This window comes from Macrobrachium rosenbergii, chromosome 49 (assembly GCF_040412425.1).
Source record: "Macrobrachium rosenbergii isolate ZJJX-2024 chromosome 49, ASM4041242v1, whole genome shotgun sequence".
Taxonomy (NCBI): Eukaryota; Metazoa; Arthropoda; class Malacostraca; order Decapoda; family Palaemonidae; genus Macrobrachium; species Macrobrachium rosenbergii.
The window spans coordinates 11,844,115-11,859,585 of NC_089789.1; the positions used below are offsets into that span (position 1 = coordinate 11,844,115).

At 34.1% G+C, this 15,471-nt stretch overlaps 1 protein-coding gene across 1 annotated transcript in view; it reads right to left on the reverse strand.

Annotated features, from left to right (window-relative positions):
• The window catches only part of LOC136832088 (hemocyanin-like), a 3,581-nt gene extending 575 nt beyond the window's left edge, over positions 1 to 3,006 (reverse strand). Inside the window, exons 1-2 of the mRNA XM_067092723.1 lie at positions 1,415 to 3,006; positions 1 to 226 (exon numbers count right to left, since the gene is read on the reverse strand). The exon at positions 1 to 226 is cut by the window's left edge and continues 575 nt beyond it. Of these exons, the coding sequence (XP_066948824.1) occupies positions 1 to 226; positions 1,415 to 2,978 (1,790 nt within the window). The 5' untranslated portion in view covers positions 2,979 to 3,006. The remainder of the gene's footprint in view (positions 227 to 1,414) is intronic.
• Positions 3,007 to 15,471: the final 12,465 nt, after the last annotated feature.

Sequence of the window (15,471 nt, forward strand, 5' to 3'; positions counted from 1 at the left end):
CTGGTGACGGCCACGAAGAACCAGAAGTCCATTCCGTCTTTCTTGCCTTTGGGAAGAAGAAGTCTCTCCGGGTGGCCGCAGCCTCTGATGCTGTCGTGTTTCAGTTCGCTGCCGCTGGCTACGGCTTCGTCGGCTTCCTTGATGAGGTGGGCGAAGGATTTGCGGTCCGGGATGGACACTGAGGATTCGGACGACTTTCTGGTGATCTGGTTGGCTCCGGCGCTCACTGTAATTTGGGGGGAATTAAGGAGTGATTTGTTACGAGAAAACATTTCTTACCAGCATAAACTTAATCCATTTTACTTAAATTTATCGTAATGGATTACTCTTGTACTCTTCAATACGTACACTGCAATATAGCATGATTATAATTGAATTATTTATTGCAGGAGTAACTACTTAAGCCTCTTTTACTTAAATTTGTCTTGATGGATTACTTTTATACTCTTCATTACGTTCATTACAATGTTCCATAATTATAACTGAATTAGATATTTAGACAATCAATAAAAAAAAAAAAATAGGAAATAAGCATAGATGCTTGGGAAGGCTTCATAAAACTTTAATAATGAAAAGAGGCATACTATATCTAACTTTTTGCTCTCCAACACATACGCTGCAAAATAGCAAAATCGTAATTGAATTAGATATTTCACACTTAATTCCAAAAATAAGAAATGAACATAGATACATGGGAAGGCTTCAGAAAATTTTGATAATGAAAATAGGGATACTGTATCTAGTTATGGAAAAAATGATAGCTAAAGATAATTAATCCTGATACATTTTACTCATGAAAGACAGCAAAACGGTACTACATGAAATCGTATCTACTGCAACTGAAAATACAGTCAGATAATTTAAGAGCTGAAGTCTACTTTGAGTCACAGAAAAAATGGTTTATAAATTTATTTTTGTGGTATCAAGGACATTAAAAATAGTAAAAGAGGCATGATGTTGAAAACTATTACAAAATGAGAGAGAGAGAGTGAGAGAGAAATTTTTAAGCTATTGAGAGAGAAAATTGGCCTTTTAAGGGAAGGCTTAGCACATAGCTAGGAGAATCTGGTCTTTTGTTTTGAAAGAAAACTTAATATCTTAGTTTATTCAGACCACTGAGCTGCCAGCTCTCCTGGTGGCCAAGGGAATTTTTACGGGCTAAGAACCTAGCTAGGAGAATCGAACCTATTGTCCGAACCACATTATGACGAGGTGAATTTCTATCACCAGAAATAAATTCCTTAATTTTCTTTTGGAGAGAGAACGCTAGAGAACAGAGAGAGAGAAAGAGAGAGAGAGAGAGAGAGAGAGAGAGATAGACAGAGGGAGGGAGACAGAAAAAGAGAAGATAAAGCAAATTCTGTATTAAGGCTCATTAAAGAGAGTGACAACTGAGAAACATGTGAAGACTTACATTTCGTCCAGAATTTGTCCATTTCAATACACGTCCAGCGACCCTCGTCGTAAGTGTATTGAATTCCACTGAAGTCGTACCTTGGGCAGATGTAGACTCGAACTGTTGCCGTTTCCTCGTGGCCTGCGTTGACCTTGACTGTGTAGGTGAAAGGTTTGTGGTTCAGTCGAGAAACATGAGCACTGACTGGCACGTCCTGCACGGAGTCAGAGGAATCTAAAGCGTTGGACAAACTGAATTCAAAGTCTTCAAAATATGTCGAAAGTTCGCTGACTTCCAGATCTGTGATTTCAGCATTTTCGTAGGTCAGTTCCTCCTTGGTGTAGGGTTTGAAGGTATCTTTGTGCTCCTTGAAGATATTATCCATGTACTTATGCAGGCGGAAGAAGGCAGGGTCGCGGGTAGCAGTTTCGAAGTGCTCCATGACACCTGGGGGCATTCCATATTTGCCATGGGGATCAGCTTGACGGCCCAAGACCATGTGAGCTGTGTTGTGCAGGGCACCGTAGTACTGGATGTTAGGACTGTACATGGATGACTCAATGACATCACCAAGAATATCAATGCCATGGTCATTGTCTATTGGGACTTTCTTGCCCTCGTTGTCTACAATGTAACCATGCGCAATAGCATCGCGAATTCTCTCCTCCATTACTTTCAAGTCAAGAATCCTGGCAACTCCATCAACATCTTCGAACTTGTTGTTATCTGGCCGAGATGGGAATTCTCCTCCATATTTGTATGATGTGTGAGGAGCAAATCCATGCTCTACAGGGCTGTCCCACTGCAGTTCCTCAACCTCCGGGAGGTAATTGGAGAGTCTCTCAGCATCAAAACGAGCTGTCAGTTGGTGATGAACCCAGAAGAAGAGCTCTCCCTTCCTGTCAATCTTAGCTCCGTCCCACCAGAATGGGAAGTCCATGTGCCAGTGTACGTGATGAGAGTTGATACCAATGTCCTCGCCAAAGTAGGCTACTCTTTGCTCTTTGTTTTTCTTGGTGCCGGTGAAGGCCATCTTGAAGTTGCCATCTGTCTGTCTCATCTTTGCTGCATAAGCCTCGTTTATAACTTCAGAGTTTGTAAACATATGCGGAGTAACCTCATAAAGTGGTGGGAGGATAACGCCTTCGGTCAGATCAGAATGTGTCACAGCCACAAACAAGGCATAAACAAACTCTCCTTCATTCATCTTTTCCCTGAAATAGGCAGCGTTGCTTTTAAAGGACTCGAATGTCTTGCACTGGAACAAAGCGTCCACCAGCATTAGGGCTTCTTCTCTCTGCCGTTTGTTGAAGAGTGAGAACCAGTGATGCTGAGGAGTCAGCCTGCCATGTTCCACTTCATCCATAAGCTTTGTGATGGCAGTTCCACCATCTTTGCAGTGACCTGTATGCTCTCTCGGGTTCCAGCTGGCTGCAGCATCCTTCAGGTCAGTGAATGAAGACTTGATGGGGTCATAAATGTGATAGAGCAACCTGTTGATGGCTTGCTGTTTATGGGCAAGATCGGTGTCAGCCGATGCCCAGGCAAGGAGCCCAGCAAGTAGTATGATGCTTGCCCTCATGATGGACAACTTCTGGCAGTTTGAACACTGTCAGAAGGCCCTTATATATTCATGGATGGCAGTTCTTTATCACTGTCTTTGTACCGTAAACACTCTTGAGATTATCAATGACTGCTAAAGACAGATAACTTATCAAGATAGTTGACTTTTAGACTTGTGTGTGTGATCGCTATCAGTTTTCAAAATGAATTAAGTATTTCATTAAAATACTGAAACTGAACCTGCTTCTTACTGCAAACGACCACGAACTTAATTGTTTCTTGCCCTCTGGGATTTTGAAAAATCTTAGACAGTCTTGATGGTAGACTATTATAATTACATGAGATATCACAAAATCATATTACAGATATTAAGAACATTCCAAAGATAAGGATAAAGTCACAGGTAGCAATAGAAGTAGGAATATATACAGACTTGATCCTTACCCTCTGCTTTTCCTAAATGTTAACAGAGTTATTGTGTACCCTCTGATCTCATGCTTATTATTAATAATTCCTACACTAGTGGGTATGTAGGAAGGTACACTGAGAAGATACGAAGCCCTTCATTACTACCAGTCCTCTTTGTGGATTATGTTTTGAAGCTTTTCTTAAGATAAAACATCTTTACATAATGTTAGTGCTGTAACATCATCACCATACTCACTACTACAAAATGCATTTCCTATCAAACTAAAATGAAATCTTGACAATCTCGTAGGCTCGTAAATCACTCAATCTTGGATGAGAGCTATGGAACATAAGGATGGAGGTGAATGGTGAACCGTGGAGTGAAAGCTCAGGAAAAACATGAGTGTTGCAAGGCCATTTACATTGCGCAAGATTGGGAGTGATGGCAATGATATTACTTTGCAAGATTAATTACCAGCGCACTGGCAGATACTGCCCTAAAATGGAAGACTGCAATATCTGCAAAAATATAAAACTAATAATAATGGTGCTAAAGATTTTTTATTACACCTTACTACTAATTTTGCAGATACTGTAAATGGGACCCCATAAATACTCGTGGAAAGCATTGAAGAATCATTCTGAAACTGCAGTAACTTGTGTATTAGTGTTTTACGAACCCGATAGGTGGCATATCTCAATTTCGAAAATTTTGCTGATACTGCAGTTTTCCATTTTAGGGCAGTATAGTTCCATTGATTAGTATAGTCCTGACAAGAATAAATATATTATTATACCAACAGCTTTCACCTTATCTCTAAGTATTAGGCTTGAGGAAAAGAGAATGTCTGTTATCTGAGGTAAATTTTATCTATTCACTTTCGAGGGCGCCTTTAGGGACAATAACCGTGCTGGCATACAGCCGGCTTATTCTTCAACAACAGCCAGAGAAAATTCAGGAAATCATATTTATTTTTCGATTGTCTAGCCTCTGGGCCAGTCTCTCGCCACTTTACTAACCTGTGAAAATTTATTAATTAAACCATTATATCAGGTTTTATGCTCTTAAGGGGTCTTATAAGTTGCCCTGGAATTTTTATTTTGCTGATATATATATATATCTATATATATATATTATATATATATATATATATATATATATATATATATATATATATATATATATATATATATATATATATATATATATATATATATATATATAATATATATATATATATATATATATATATATATATATATATATATATATATATATATATATATATATATATATATATATATATATATATATATATATATATATATATATATATATATATATATATATATATATATATATATATATATATATATATATATATATATATATATATATAATTTCATGATATTGCCTTGTAATATGTAAAGCATTCCTTGATTTTGATATATTTACTATTCTAGTTATAATGTGTTCTATGTAGTAATAATAATTGTTGAAATATTGTTTGTAGTGTAATGTCAGATCTCAAAGGAGTTGATGATTTAGATAACTTAACAGTGTAATTTAGAATTAATAATATGTTTTAATAAAAACGTAGTATGTGATCATGCATTTTGTCTCCCAGCAACAGGTGTTCTGTACTTGTGATTTCGTATGTCGTGTTTTGGTTCAGTTGTCGTCGCGAAAGATAACGCGTTAACAAGCAAGGGAATAGCAATCGAGTCATGTAAGGTTTTGTTTCATATGAGAAAAAGATGAATGATTTCACAATGTTTCATGTACTGTTCTGAAAACCAACTTTGGTTCTTTGTCTTGTTTTGAAAGCGTGTCATTTATGACTAGCCAGGTGCTGTCTGTTTTGAGTGTGTTAAAATTTTGTTAAGATCTTTATCCCATACGATTTTCTGCTCGAGTCATGTAAGCCTTTTGAAAGTAAAAGCACATGTCTCGATCAATTACGTCATGTTTTGTAAGGTTGCATTGCTCTGATCATGTATTGTTCTAACTCGCTAGTTTTTGCCCCAAAACGTTTTGATTTGGTAATGACACCATCTGATTGTTTCATTTCTTGCTGGAATCCTAAAGTTTGTTCATTCTGATTTCAGAGACCGTTCGTGTGGTGGCCCCCCCTCCCCCTCTCTTTCTTCAAAAGAGATAAATTATTAATGTAAAATATTTGTGTGGTCACTTATATTAATCTTAACTTTTGAGATCTGAATGTAGGAAAAGTGCGTAATGGGGCCTAACAAAAAAGTGTGTTTTGTGAATCTCAAGCAGCTGCATTTCAGGTGATTTTATGAAAGTTTTCACAAGCTTGTGTAAGGTAAAGTAAATTTTACTTATTATTACCATGGTATAATAAGGTATATTAAGAGATTTTTTGCCTTAGTGAAATTGTTATGGTAAATCTTTTTTGGATTTTTGTGTGTTCTCGTGTTTGCATCTCTTGATTTTTCACATTTTACGAGTATACATTGGTGATTTAACATTTATTTACTTAACATTTTAAATATTTTTTGATAATTTAACATTGCATACTAGATTTAATTTTCATTTAGCAAGATTTTCTTTTTTTAAATTTTGAGTAATTCTTAATAGTTTAAATTTTGCTTGATTGATTTAATTCCTTGATAATTTAAAGCTTTTGTGATTTAGTTTTGTTTAATAATTTAACTCAAGAATTAATTAAATTTTGTGTTGATTTCAAGTAATAGTAAATTTCTTCAGATTGTGAATTCTGATTATAAATTTTGAATTTAAGAATAAATTTTTGTATTTAAGATTTTTTTAAAAACAATGTTTCATTTATTGACCACCAGTGAATAAGATTAATTGTGTGCATAAGGCAAAGTGATAAACATGTTTTTTTCCTTTAGTTTTGCTGAAGAGAATTAAGACCAGGGAAACAGTTAAAGTTGTTTGGTGGAGTGGTGCCCTTTTGCTCTAGCATATTTCTTCTTTAATTGTTGATACCTGACACTTGTTTTGATAAACTTAGTTTGAATTTTTACGTGATTAATAAGATTTTTAAGGATCGCTGTTACCTTTAGAGTATTTAGTTGTAATTTTTATTGTTATGAGAGTTCAGTTATCTGGCTGAAGTAAGGTAAATTTTTTAATTCTGTGGTTAGTTGCGTAATAAATACATCATGACTATACATATATATATCATGATATATATATATATATATATATATATATATATATATATATATATATATATATATATATATATATATATATATATATATATATATATACATATATATATATATATATATATATATATATATATACATATATATATATATATATATATATATATATATATATATATATATATATATATATACACACACACATATATATATATATATATATATATATATATATATATATATATATATATATATATATATATATATATATATATATATATGTGTGTGTGTGTGTGTGTGTGTGTAATATATATGTATGTATGTATGTATCTTATAACAACACGCCTTATTCCCCTTTTTTTTAGAAAGATATGGTGGTATTAGAGTACTTTTGTTCAAAGAATTTGGTTCATTATTGCCTTTTCGCCAACTTGAGATAGATAGAGAGAGAGAGAGAGAGAGAGAGAGAGAGAGCCATGTCAAACAGATGTAGATTCGAGACCTTTATCAGAATTGGGATTTTTAAGAGTTTACAATCTGGTAAACACTTCATGTGAATGCGTTCTATGAAGATATTTTTATAACTGTTATCTGTGTCTACCTACCGTCTCTGTCTGTCTGTCTGTCTGTCTGTCTGTCTGTCTCCCAGACCCGGATATCAACAAGCAATGAGCATCTTCAGAAAGAGCTAGGTTCAGATGGTTAGTACTCTCTCTCTCTCTCTCTATTATTATTATTATTATGGGTTTCTGTACGGTGCATATTTTCAGTTATGAAGTCCTAATTAACTTTTTTGAAATTACGTGGAAAAACCTTGAAGTTACCTAAATTGTACTTTGTAACGTGACAACAAACATATTGATGTACCTCGATTTTAAATACAGGCTAAGTAAAGAGAAGAAAATAATGATCAGGTTCATTACCTTGAGGTCAAGCTGTCCATTGGCTTAGTATAGAGAAAGGAAATCGGAAGAAATTCATCTATTATTCAGCCACTGTTCTTTTGCGATGTTGGTACTTTTTTCCATTAGAAAAATGTCCGAATAGTTGACGGTACAAATGTTTCGTCTTATATGACCAGTACCGCATAACTGTCTCAAGACAGGATACAGGATGAAGAAAAGAAAAGAGAAAAAATGTAAAATTATGGTAAAATTCAATATATATATATATATATATATATATATATATATATATATATATATATATATATATATATATTATGTACTTATATACTGTACATATATATAATGTATATTTATTTAGTTTTACCATAATTTTACATTTTTGTCTCTTTCTTTTCTTTTCTTTATCCTCTAGCCTATCTTGAGATAGTTTGCTGGTCATATACAATAAAATAAATGTACTGTCAACTATTCGATTTATTTATATATATATATATATATATATATATATATATATATATATATATATATATATGTATATATATATACTGTACATACACTTATATTGTACATACACTTATATTGTGTTACTACAATTACATATGTATCTGGTAAAGTGACCAGTAGATTCTACATACATATTTCAGCGTAAAAGCCATAAAAACGATTACCCACTTGGCTACGATGGTGAGGATGGGTCTGTTCCGGCTCCAATAAACATATCTGAATTCGACAGACATAGATATATATGAGTGGCAATAGAATTTTATCCTTCTCGTGGTCAGGCTGGCAACTTCACCTTGTTGTGATTATGGGACGCCGGTTTGTTTCCCGCGACCGGACATCATTATTACTTCAGAATTCTTGTACTTGATCTAAGGCTTGTAATGGCAAGCATATCCAAAAAAGTGCGAAGAATTCAGGAAGTTAAGAGAGCATTATGGCTATTGCAATTACATCTGTATCTGGTAAAAAGTGACCAGCATATTCTACACACACACACACACACACACACACACACACACATATATATATATATATATATATATATATATATATATATATATATATATATATATATATATATATTTTGAGATCTGAATGTAAGAAAAGTGTGTAATGGGGCCTGACAAAAAAGTGTGTTTTGTGAATCTCAAGCAGCTGCATTTCAGGTGATTTTATGAAAGTTTTCACAAGCTTGTGTATGGTAAAGTAAATTTTACTTATTATTACCATGGTATAATAAGGTATATTAAGAGATTTTTGCCTTAGTGAAATTGTTATGGTAAATCGTTTGTGGATTTTTGTGTGTTCTTGTGTTTGCAATCTCTTGATTTTTCACATTTTATATATTGGTGATTTAACACTCATTTACTTAACATTTTAAATATTTCTTGATAATTTAACATTGCATAAGAGATTTAATTTTCATTTACCAAGATTTTCTTTTCAAATCTTGAGTAATTCTTAATAGTTTAAATTTTGCTTGATTGGTTTAATTTCTTGATAAAGTAAAGTTTTTGTGATTTAGTTTTGTTTAATAATTTAACTCAAGAATTAATTAAATTTTGTGTTGTTTTCAAGTAATAGTAAATTTCTTCAGATTGTGAATTCTAATTATAAATTTTGAATTTAAGAATAAATTTTTGTATTTAAGATTTTTTTTTAAAAAACAATGTTTCATTTATTGACCACCTGTGAATAGGATTAATTGTGTGCATAAGGCAAAGTGATAAACATGTTTTTTTCCTTTAGTTTTGCTGAAGAGAATTAAGACCAGGGAAACAGTTAAAGTTTTGCTCTAGCATATTTCTTCTTTAATTGTTGATACCTGACACTTGTTTTGATAAATTTAGTTTGAATTTTTACGTGATTAATAAGATTTTTAAGGATCGCTGTTACCTTTAGAGTATTTAGTTGTAATTTTTATTGTTATGAGAGTTCAGGTATCTGGCTGAAGTAAGGTTAGTTGTGTAATAACCTGGTACTGGGAACACATCGTGACAATATATATGTACAGTATTATATATATATGCTTAAAAAATCACAGTAGATGCACGTGACTTCAGTGTATACGCGATTCCCACAGGAAAATGACAGGCAGAAGTTCAGTACCAAGCACTTCCACGTTTATTAACGCATCGTCGGGGCACGAATGAGACACAGATATAAAGAAGGTTACAAAGTAAACAAAAAGAACAAGAATACCAGATGGTCAGTTGTCAAAGGGTAATAAACAGAAAGATAATCCAGGATAACCAGGGATCAAGCTGTCACAAACTGAACCCAAGACCAAACAAAAAGAAATACTAAAGTTTAGGCTTACAAAATCCAAAAACATGTATATCCTTGAATACCATATGGTTAATTGCCAGGGGGTAAAAAACAAAAGGTTAATCCATGGCAAATCAGGGATCACGCGGTCACAAACTAATCCATATATGTACTTAACCATAAGGCAAACGGAATCTTACCCATCACATTGCAGAAACATGTATAAAATGAATATTAATTTTGCATATATTTATCAACAACTTTTTTAATTATGAAGGCATCAAGTTTAAACAAACCAAGACTTAAATTTAGAACACTTTCATTATTTGACTTAATAAAACAAGATTCGATGATATTCCTTTTAACTGTGTCATTGCACAGGGTTAAAGGTCTTGCTTTACTCCAATTAATAGGATAATCTAAATCTCTCATATGTACGAATAATGCATTCGATATTTGGCCAGTTCTCACAGAATATTGGTGTTGTTTGATTCGTTGTGAAAGTGATTTTCCAGTTTGTCCATAATACTGTATATTTTATCACATTTTTTACAAGGAATTTCATAGATGCAGCCAGAAACATCTTTAGGAGAATTTTTTATCACTAAACTCTTAACATTAAAATTACTGAAAACAACATTTATGTAGAAAAGCTTTAAAATCCTAGGAATTTGTAAAAACCTTTCATCATACGGTAATTTGAGAATATTATGCTTGCTGAATTCAAGTTTGTTATTAGTTAAATAAAATGTTTTCCTGACTCTTTTCCATGCTACATCTACAAAGGTCCTTGGGTAATTAAGTTTCAAAGCAATATCATAAATATTTTTGATCTCAGCATCAATGAACTGCGGGCTACAAACACATAAAGCCCTCAAGAACATTCCAGAACAGACAGAGAATTTAACATTTTGATTGTGATTGGAATAATAATGAACAAAAGAGGCAATGTTAGTTGATTTTCGAAAGACTGAAAAGGTGAAATTTCTATCATGTCTCTGGACAGTTACATCAAGAAAATTCAAATAACAATTTCTTTCTTCCTCTACGGTAAATTTTATAGAAGGGACTAAATTATTTAGCTTAACGAGAAAATCAACTAACATTGCCTCTTGTACCTGCGACAGGTATAAGTATGTGCGAGCGGGAATAGAATTTGATCCTTCTCGTGGTAAGGTCGGCAACGTGACCTCTTTGTGATTATGGGACGCTGGTTCGTTTCCCGCGTCCGAACATCATAATTGCTTCAGATTTCTTGTACTTAGATCTAAGGCTTTGTAATGACAAGCCTTAGATCTATCCAAAAAGCGCCAAGAATTCGGGAAGTTAAGAGCGCAATGTGGCTATTCCAATTACTTCTGTATCTGGTAAAAGTGACCAGCATATTCTACACACACACACACACACACACACACACACATATATATATATATATATATACACACACACACATATATATATATATATATATATATATATATATATATATATATATATATATGTGTGTGTGTATATATGTGTATATATATATATATATATATATATATATATATATATATATATATATATATATATATATATATATATATATATATATATAAATAAATATATATATATATATATATATATATATATATATATATATATATATATATATATATATATATATATATATATATATATATATATATATATATATATATATATATATATATATATTACGTGGAAGACCAGACTAGTCGTGAATGGGGTGTCCCAGGAAGGAAATAGAATGTTTAGTCTACGTTCATATTTATTATAAGGTAGTGTCTGAGCTTGTTATTAATAACTGCGTCGTTTACTACGAAAGCCTGTTATCAGTGAGCATGTAAATTCCATTTCGTACAGCTTTTCCCTGGACATATAAGTGAAGCCCACCTAATCAGCCAAGGTACCCCAGAATCATTCAGATATTAATGACTCAGATAAGATTTCATCTTCCCTTCTGTCTGGAGCAGTTATCGGTGCAAAATCTTATCCATGTGACCATCTCTGTTACTGAAAGTCACTTCAGAGCCATCCTTAGTGATTATAAGATATATACATTGAACTGGAAAACTCTATCTTTAATACACAGATTGAAAAGTCATTTTGAGATGAACGTTGTTAAGTACTGTATTTGAATGTATGATACTCCCTGAGCGATCATTTTCAGCGTTACCAAGTAGCCCTATTCAAGTGAATAGAGTCATCTAATTTCTGTAAAGCACTACCTGGGCCACTGCATTGTTGAGGATCTCCTGCAGTTTCTGAACATTCGTCAGACTGCAGTTACATATATCTTTTCTGTCTCATGCGGTGCGCTATAGGCATTACTTAAGGTTCTTTGTGGTGTCCCTTCGACCCATAGCTGCAACCCCTTTCATTCCTTTCAATGCACCTCCGTTAATATTCTCTTTTTTTCTATCTTACTGTAACCCCCTCCTATTAGTTATTTTATAGTGCAACTGCGAGGTTTTCCTTCTGTTACACCTTTAAAACCTTTTTACTGTCAGTTTCCCTTTCAGTGCTGAATATCCTCATAAGTCCCAGCACTTTACCTTTGGCCTTAATTTTATATTCCATTCCATTCCATTCCTATATCTTTCTTGTGGAGACTGATAATTACTTGTGACCAGCGACATTCTGAGCAGTACAGAACATCTAGTCTTTCAATCTGTTTCGTTACACCTATCAAGCTATTAAAGCCTCATGCGCTCTGAGGAGATCAGTAATCGCCTGTGGCAAGTGGAACCTTTGACCAGTGCAAGGTACCTTAATTCTAAGGCTGTTTCCTAATATCTATCTGACCACCGCAACTTCCATTTATTCTGGGAAGGTTAGAATTACTTGTGACAAGTGGAATTTCTGACCAGTACAAGATATCTTAATTCTCAGGCAGTTTCCTAGCATTTGTCAGGCCACGGCAACTTCCATTTATTCTGAGAAGTTTAGAATTACTTTTGATAAGTGGAACTTCCGACCAGTGTAAGATATTCGGATTCTCAGGCAGTTTCTCTTTATTTGCCAGGCCACAACAGCTTCCATTTATTTCAATAAGCTTAGAATTGCTTGTGACAGGTGGAATCGTTGTTCAGTACAAGGTATTTTCATTCTCAGGCATTTTCTTAATATCTGTCTGTCAGGCCACAACAACTTCCATTTATTGCGAGAAGTTTAGAATTACTTTGATCAGTGGAATCTCTGACCAGTACAAGGTATCTTGATTCTGGGGCAGTTTCCTAATATCTGTCAGGCCATGGCAACTTCCATGTATTCAGAGAAGCTTAGAATTACTTGTAACAAGTGACATCTTTGACCAGTAAAAGTTATCTTTAACTCTCAGGAAGTTTCTCTTTATCTGTCAGGCCACAGCAACCTCCATTTATTCTGATAAGCTGAGAATTACTTTGGCAAATGCAATTGCTCAATTCTGACGCAGTTGCTCTTTATCTGTCAGTCCACAGCAACTTCCATTTATTCTGAGAAGCTTAGAATTACTCTGACAAGTGGAATTTCCGACCAGCACAAGATATTCAGACTCCTAAGAGCTTCCTAGTATCTGTCAAGCCACAGCAACTTTAAATTTATTCTGTAAAGGTTGATAATTACTTGCAACAGGAGATACTTCAGTCTGGTACAGAATGCCTAACCTGCCCTATCGAGCAGGTGGTAGAGGTACACATCTTACTTTAGCTTACTTTGAAGCATGGCAGGTTTATGACTAGTGGAAAGTGGCATAGGGCTGTGGTGTAATCGAACTGCCTTTTTAGCTGGTTGTGGATGAGTTTTTAGAAGGTGAACATAACAAAAATACTCTTCATTAACAGTCTTCCTTTCCCTGCCAGTGGTATTTGCACACCTACGCTGAGGTTCACTTGAGTTTAAGTGAGGCTTTAACTATGAAGAGTATCTCTGGGTGGGTCAGAAATCATGTTTATTCCTCAAATTCTTCCAAGACCAGTGTTCTTTTTAGCATCTCAGACTTTAGAAAATCAGATCCAGTGTCTCTGTTAGTGTTTCGAGCACAGGAATAATTCATAGAACGTTTGTGAAGAATCATACAGAAGTCATTAAGAGGTCTGCTTCAGAGAGCAGTAAAACATGTCTTAAACATGTCACGAGCACAATTCCGTAATTTTTCACAGACACATTGCCAACAGGTTGAAATGTACAAGTCAACGACTTCTCAGTAGTCCTCATCAGTGCTTCATACGATTATCCAGTATTTGCCAAAGATTCGTTCCCTACTTATGTCGGTGACTTTGTTTTCAACCCCTTTGTGATATGTAAGCAATAAGTTTCCAACTTGTGTTTATGATGTATTTTGCTGTAGTCATTGCTCTTTATCAGAACTTATTTGCCTTCATAATCCTTCTTTCAGCTTTAGTGTTTGTAAATTGAAAGACTTTGGAAAGACATACCAGTGCAAATATGCATCTTTAGCCTTTTACTTTACCTCCAATCCCACTTCCTTTCTTCCGTCTCCAATCCCACTTCCTTTCTTCCGTCTCCAATCCCACTTCCTTTCTTCCGTCTCCAATCCCACTTCCTTTTTTCCGTCTTGCTGTTCAACCATTCTAACTTCCTCTTTTCACTCTCTTAAGGCCTGAATGGCTGAAAGGACCCCAGTGCTTGGCTCTGTAGCCGAATTTTCATGAATTAGATAAATCAGTTAGGAAAACACCATCTATCACCTGTGATTAATCTAGAGCTTAATGCCTAGCCCTTAGTTTCAACTTTGGCTCAAAAACTCCAGTGCTAATTTCCTCTTTCTATAAAAATTAGTTTTGGGCCATTGCCATGGAAAACTCTTTCAAGGTACGCAGATTAATTACTCTAGAATCAACCAACTTCACCATGAATTTGTGGAATTCTCATACCCTGTTCGTCTCACGAGTTTTGGACACTTGTCAGTTTCAGATATATTTTTAGCATTGTCGAAGAGGGACAAGTCAACTGACTTCTGTCTTTATGCTCAGTTTAGGCTACTTTGTCATTCTTGGTCACTTCTCGTCATTACCTGCTTCTAATCTTCTTCCTCTTCTCCTTGTATCAGATTATCACATTACCTTCAACGAACAGTTAGTTTGCCTTTCAAAATAGTCATATTTACAGCGAATAGCATAATATGTCAAACCTCCAGTTGAAGGATTATATATCTCCATCTTACAGAAATCTATCAGTTATTCGAGAGAGAGAGAGAGAGAGAGAGAGAGAGAGAGAGAGAGAGATACTTATCACCATCTCCTACTTGTGATTTCATAACCCTTACGATTATTAAATATTAGTTTAGGTTTGTGTTGAAGGTATTCTGTACCGGTAATAATGAAAGTTATTCACTGGTGAAAAATACATGTCTTGTATAAGAAGCATGTTGAATGATGTAACCTTGAAATCCCTTGGCTTGAAACCGTTGCATTAGTTTTTTTTTGTTAAGTACTTATGTTACTTTCCGGTAATTATTCGAATCTGAATATAAGATATTAACTTCCATCCTTTCCTGTTATTTATCCATTTTTGGGGGCATTTTTCTTATGTGAAGGAGAGCCGAGAGGAGCATAATTAACTTGTATTTACGTACAATCTTCTCTTTTCTTAAGGGACGTAGCGCTTGCCATGGAACTTTTAAATACCTATTCCGTTTAAAATGGCTGAAATTAAATAATCTTGCAGTTGCATCGTGCTGATAATATATATCATGCACCGCGAACACTACGTTACTCGGCCTTTTCTCGTTTAGGG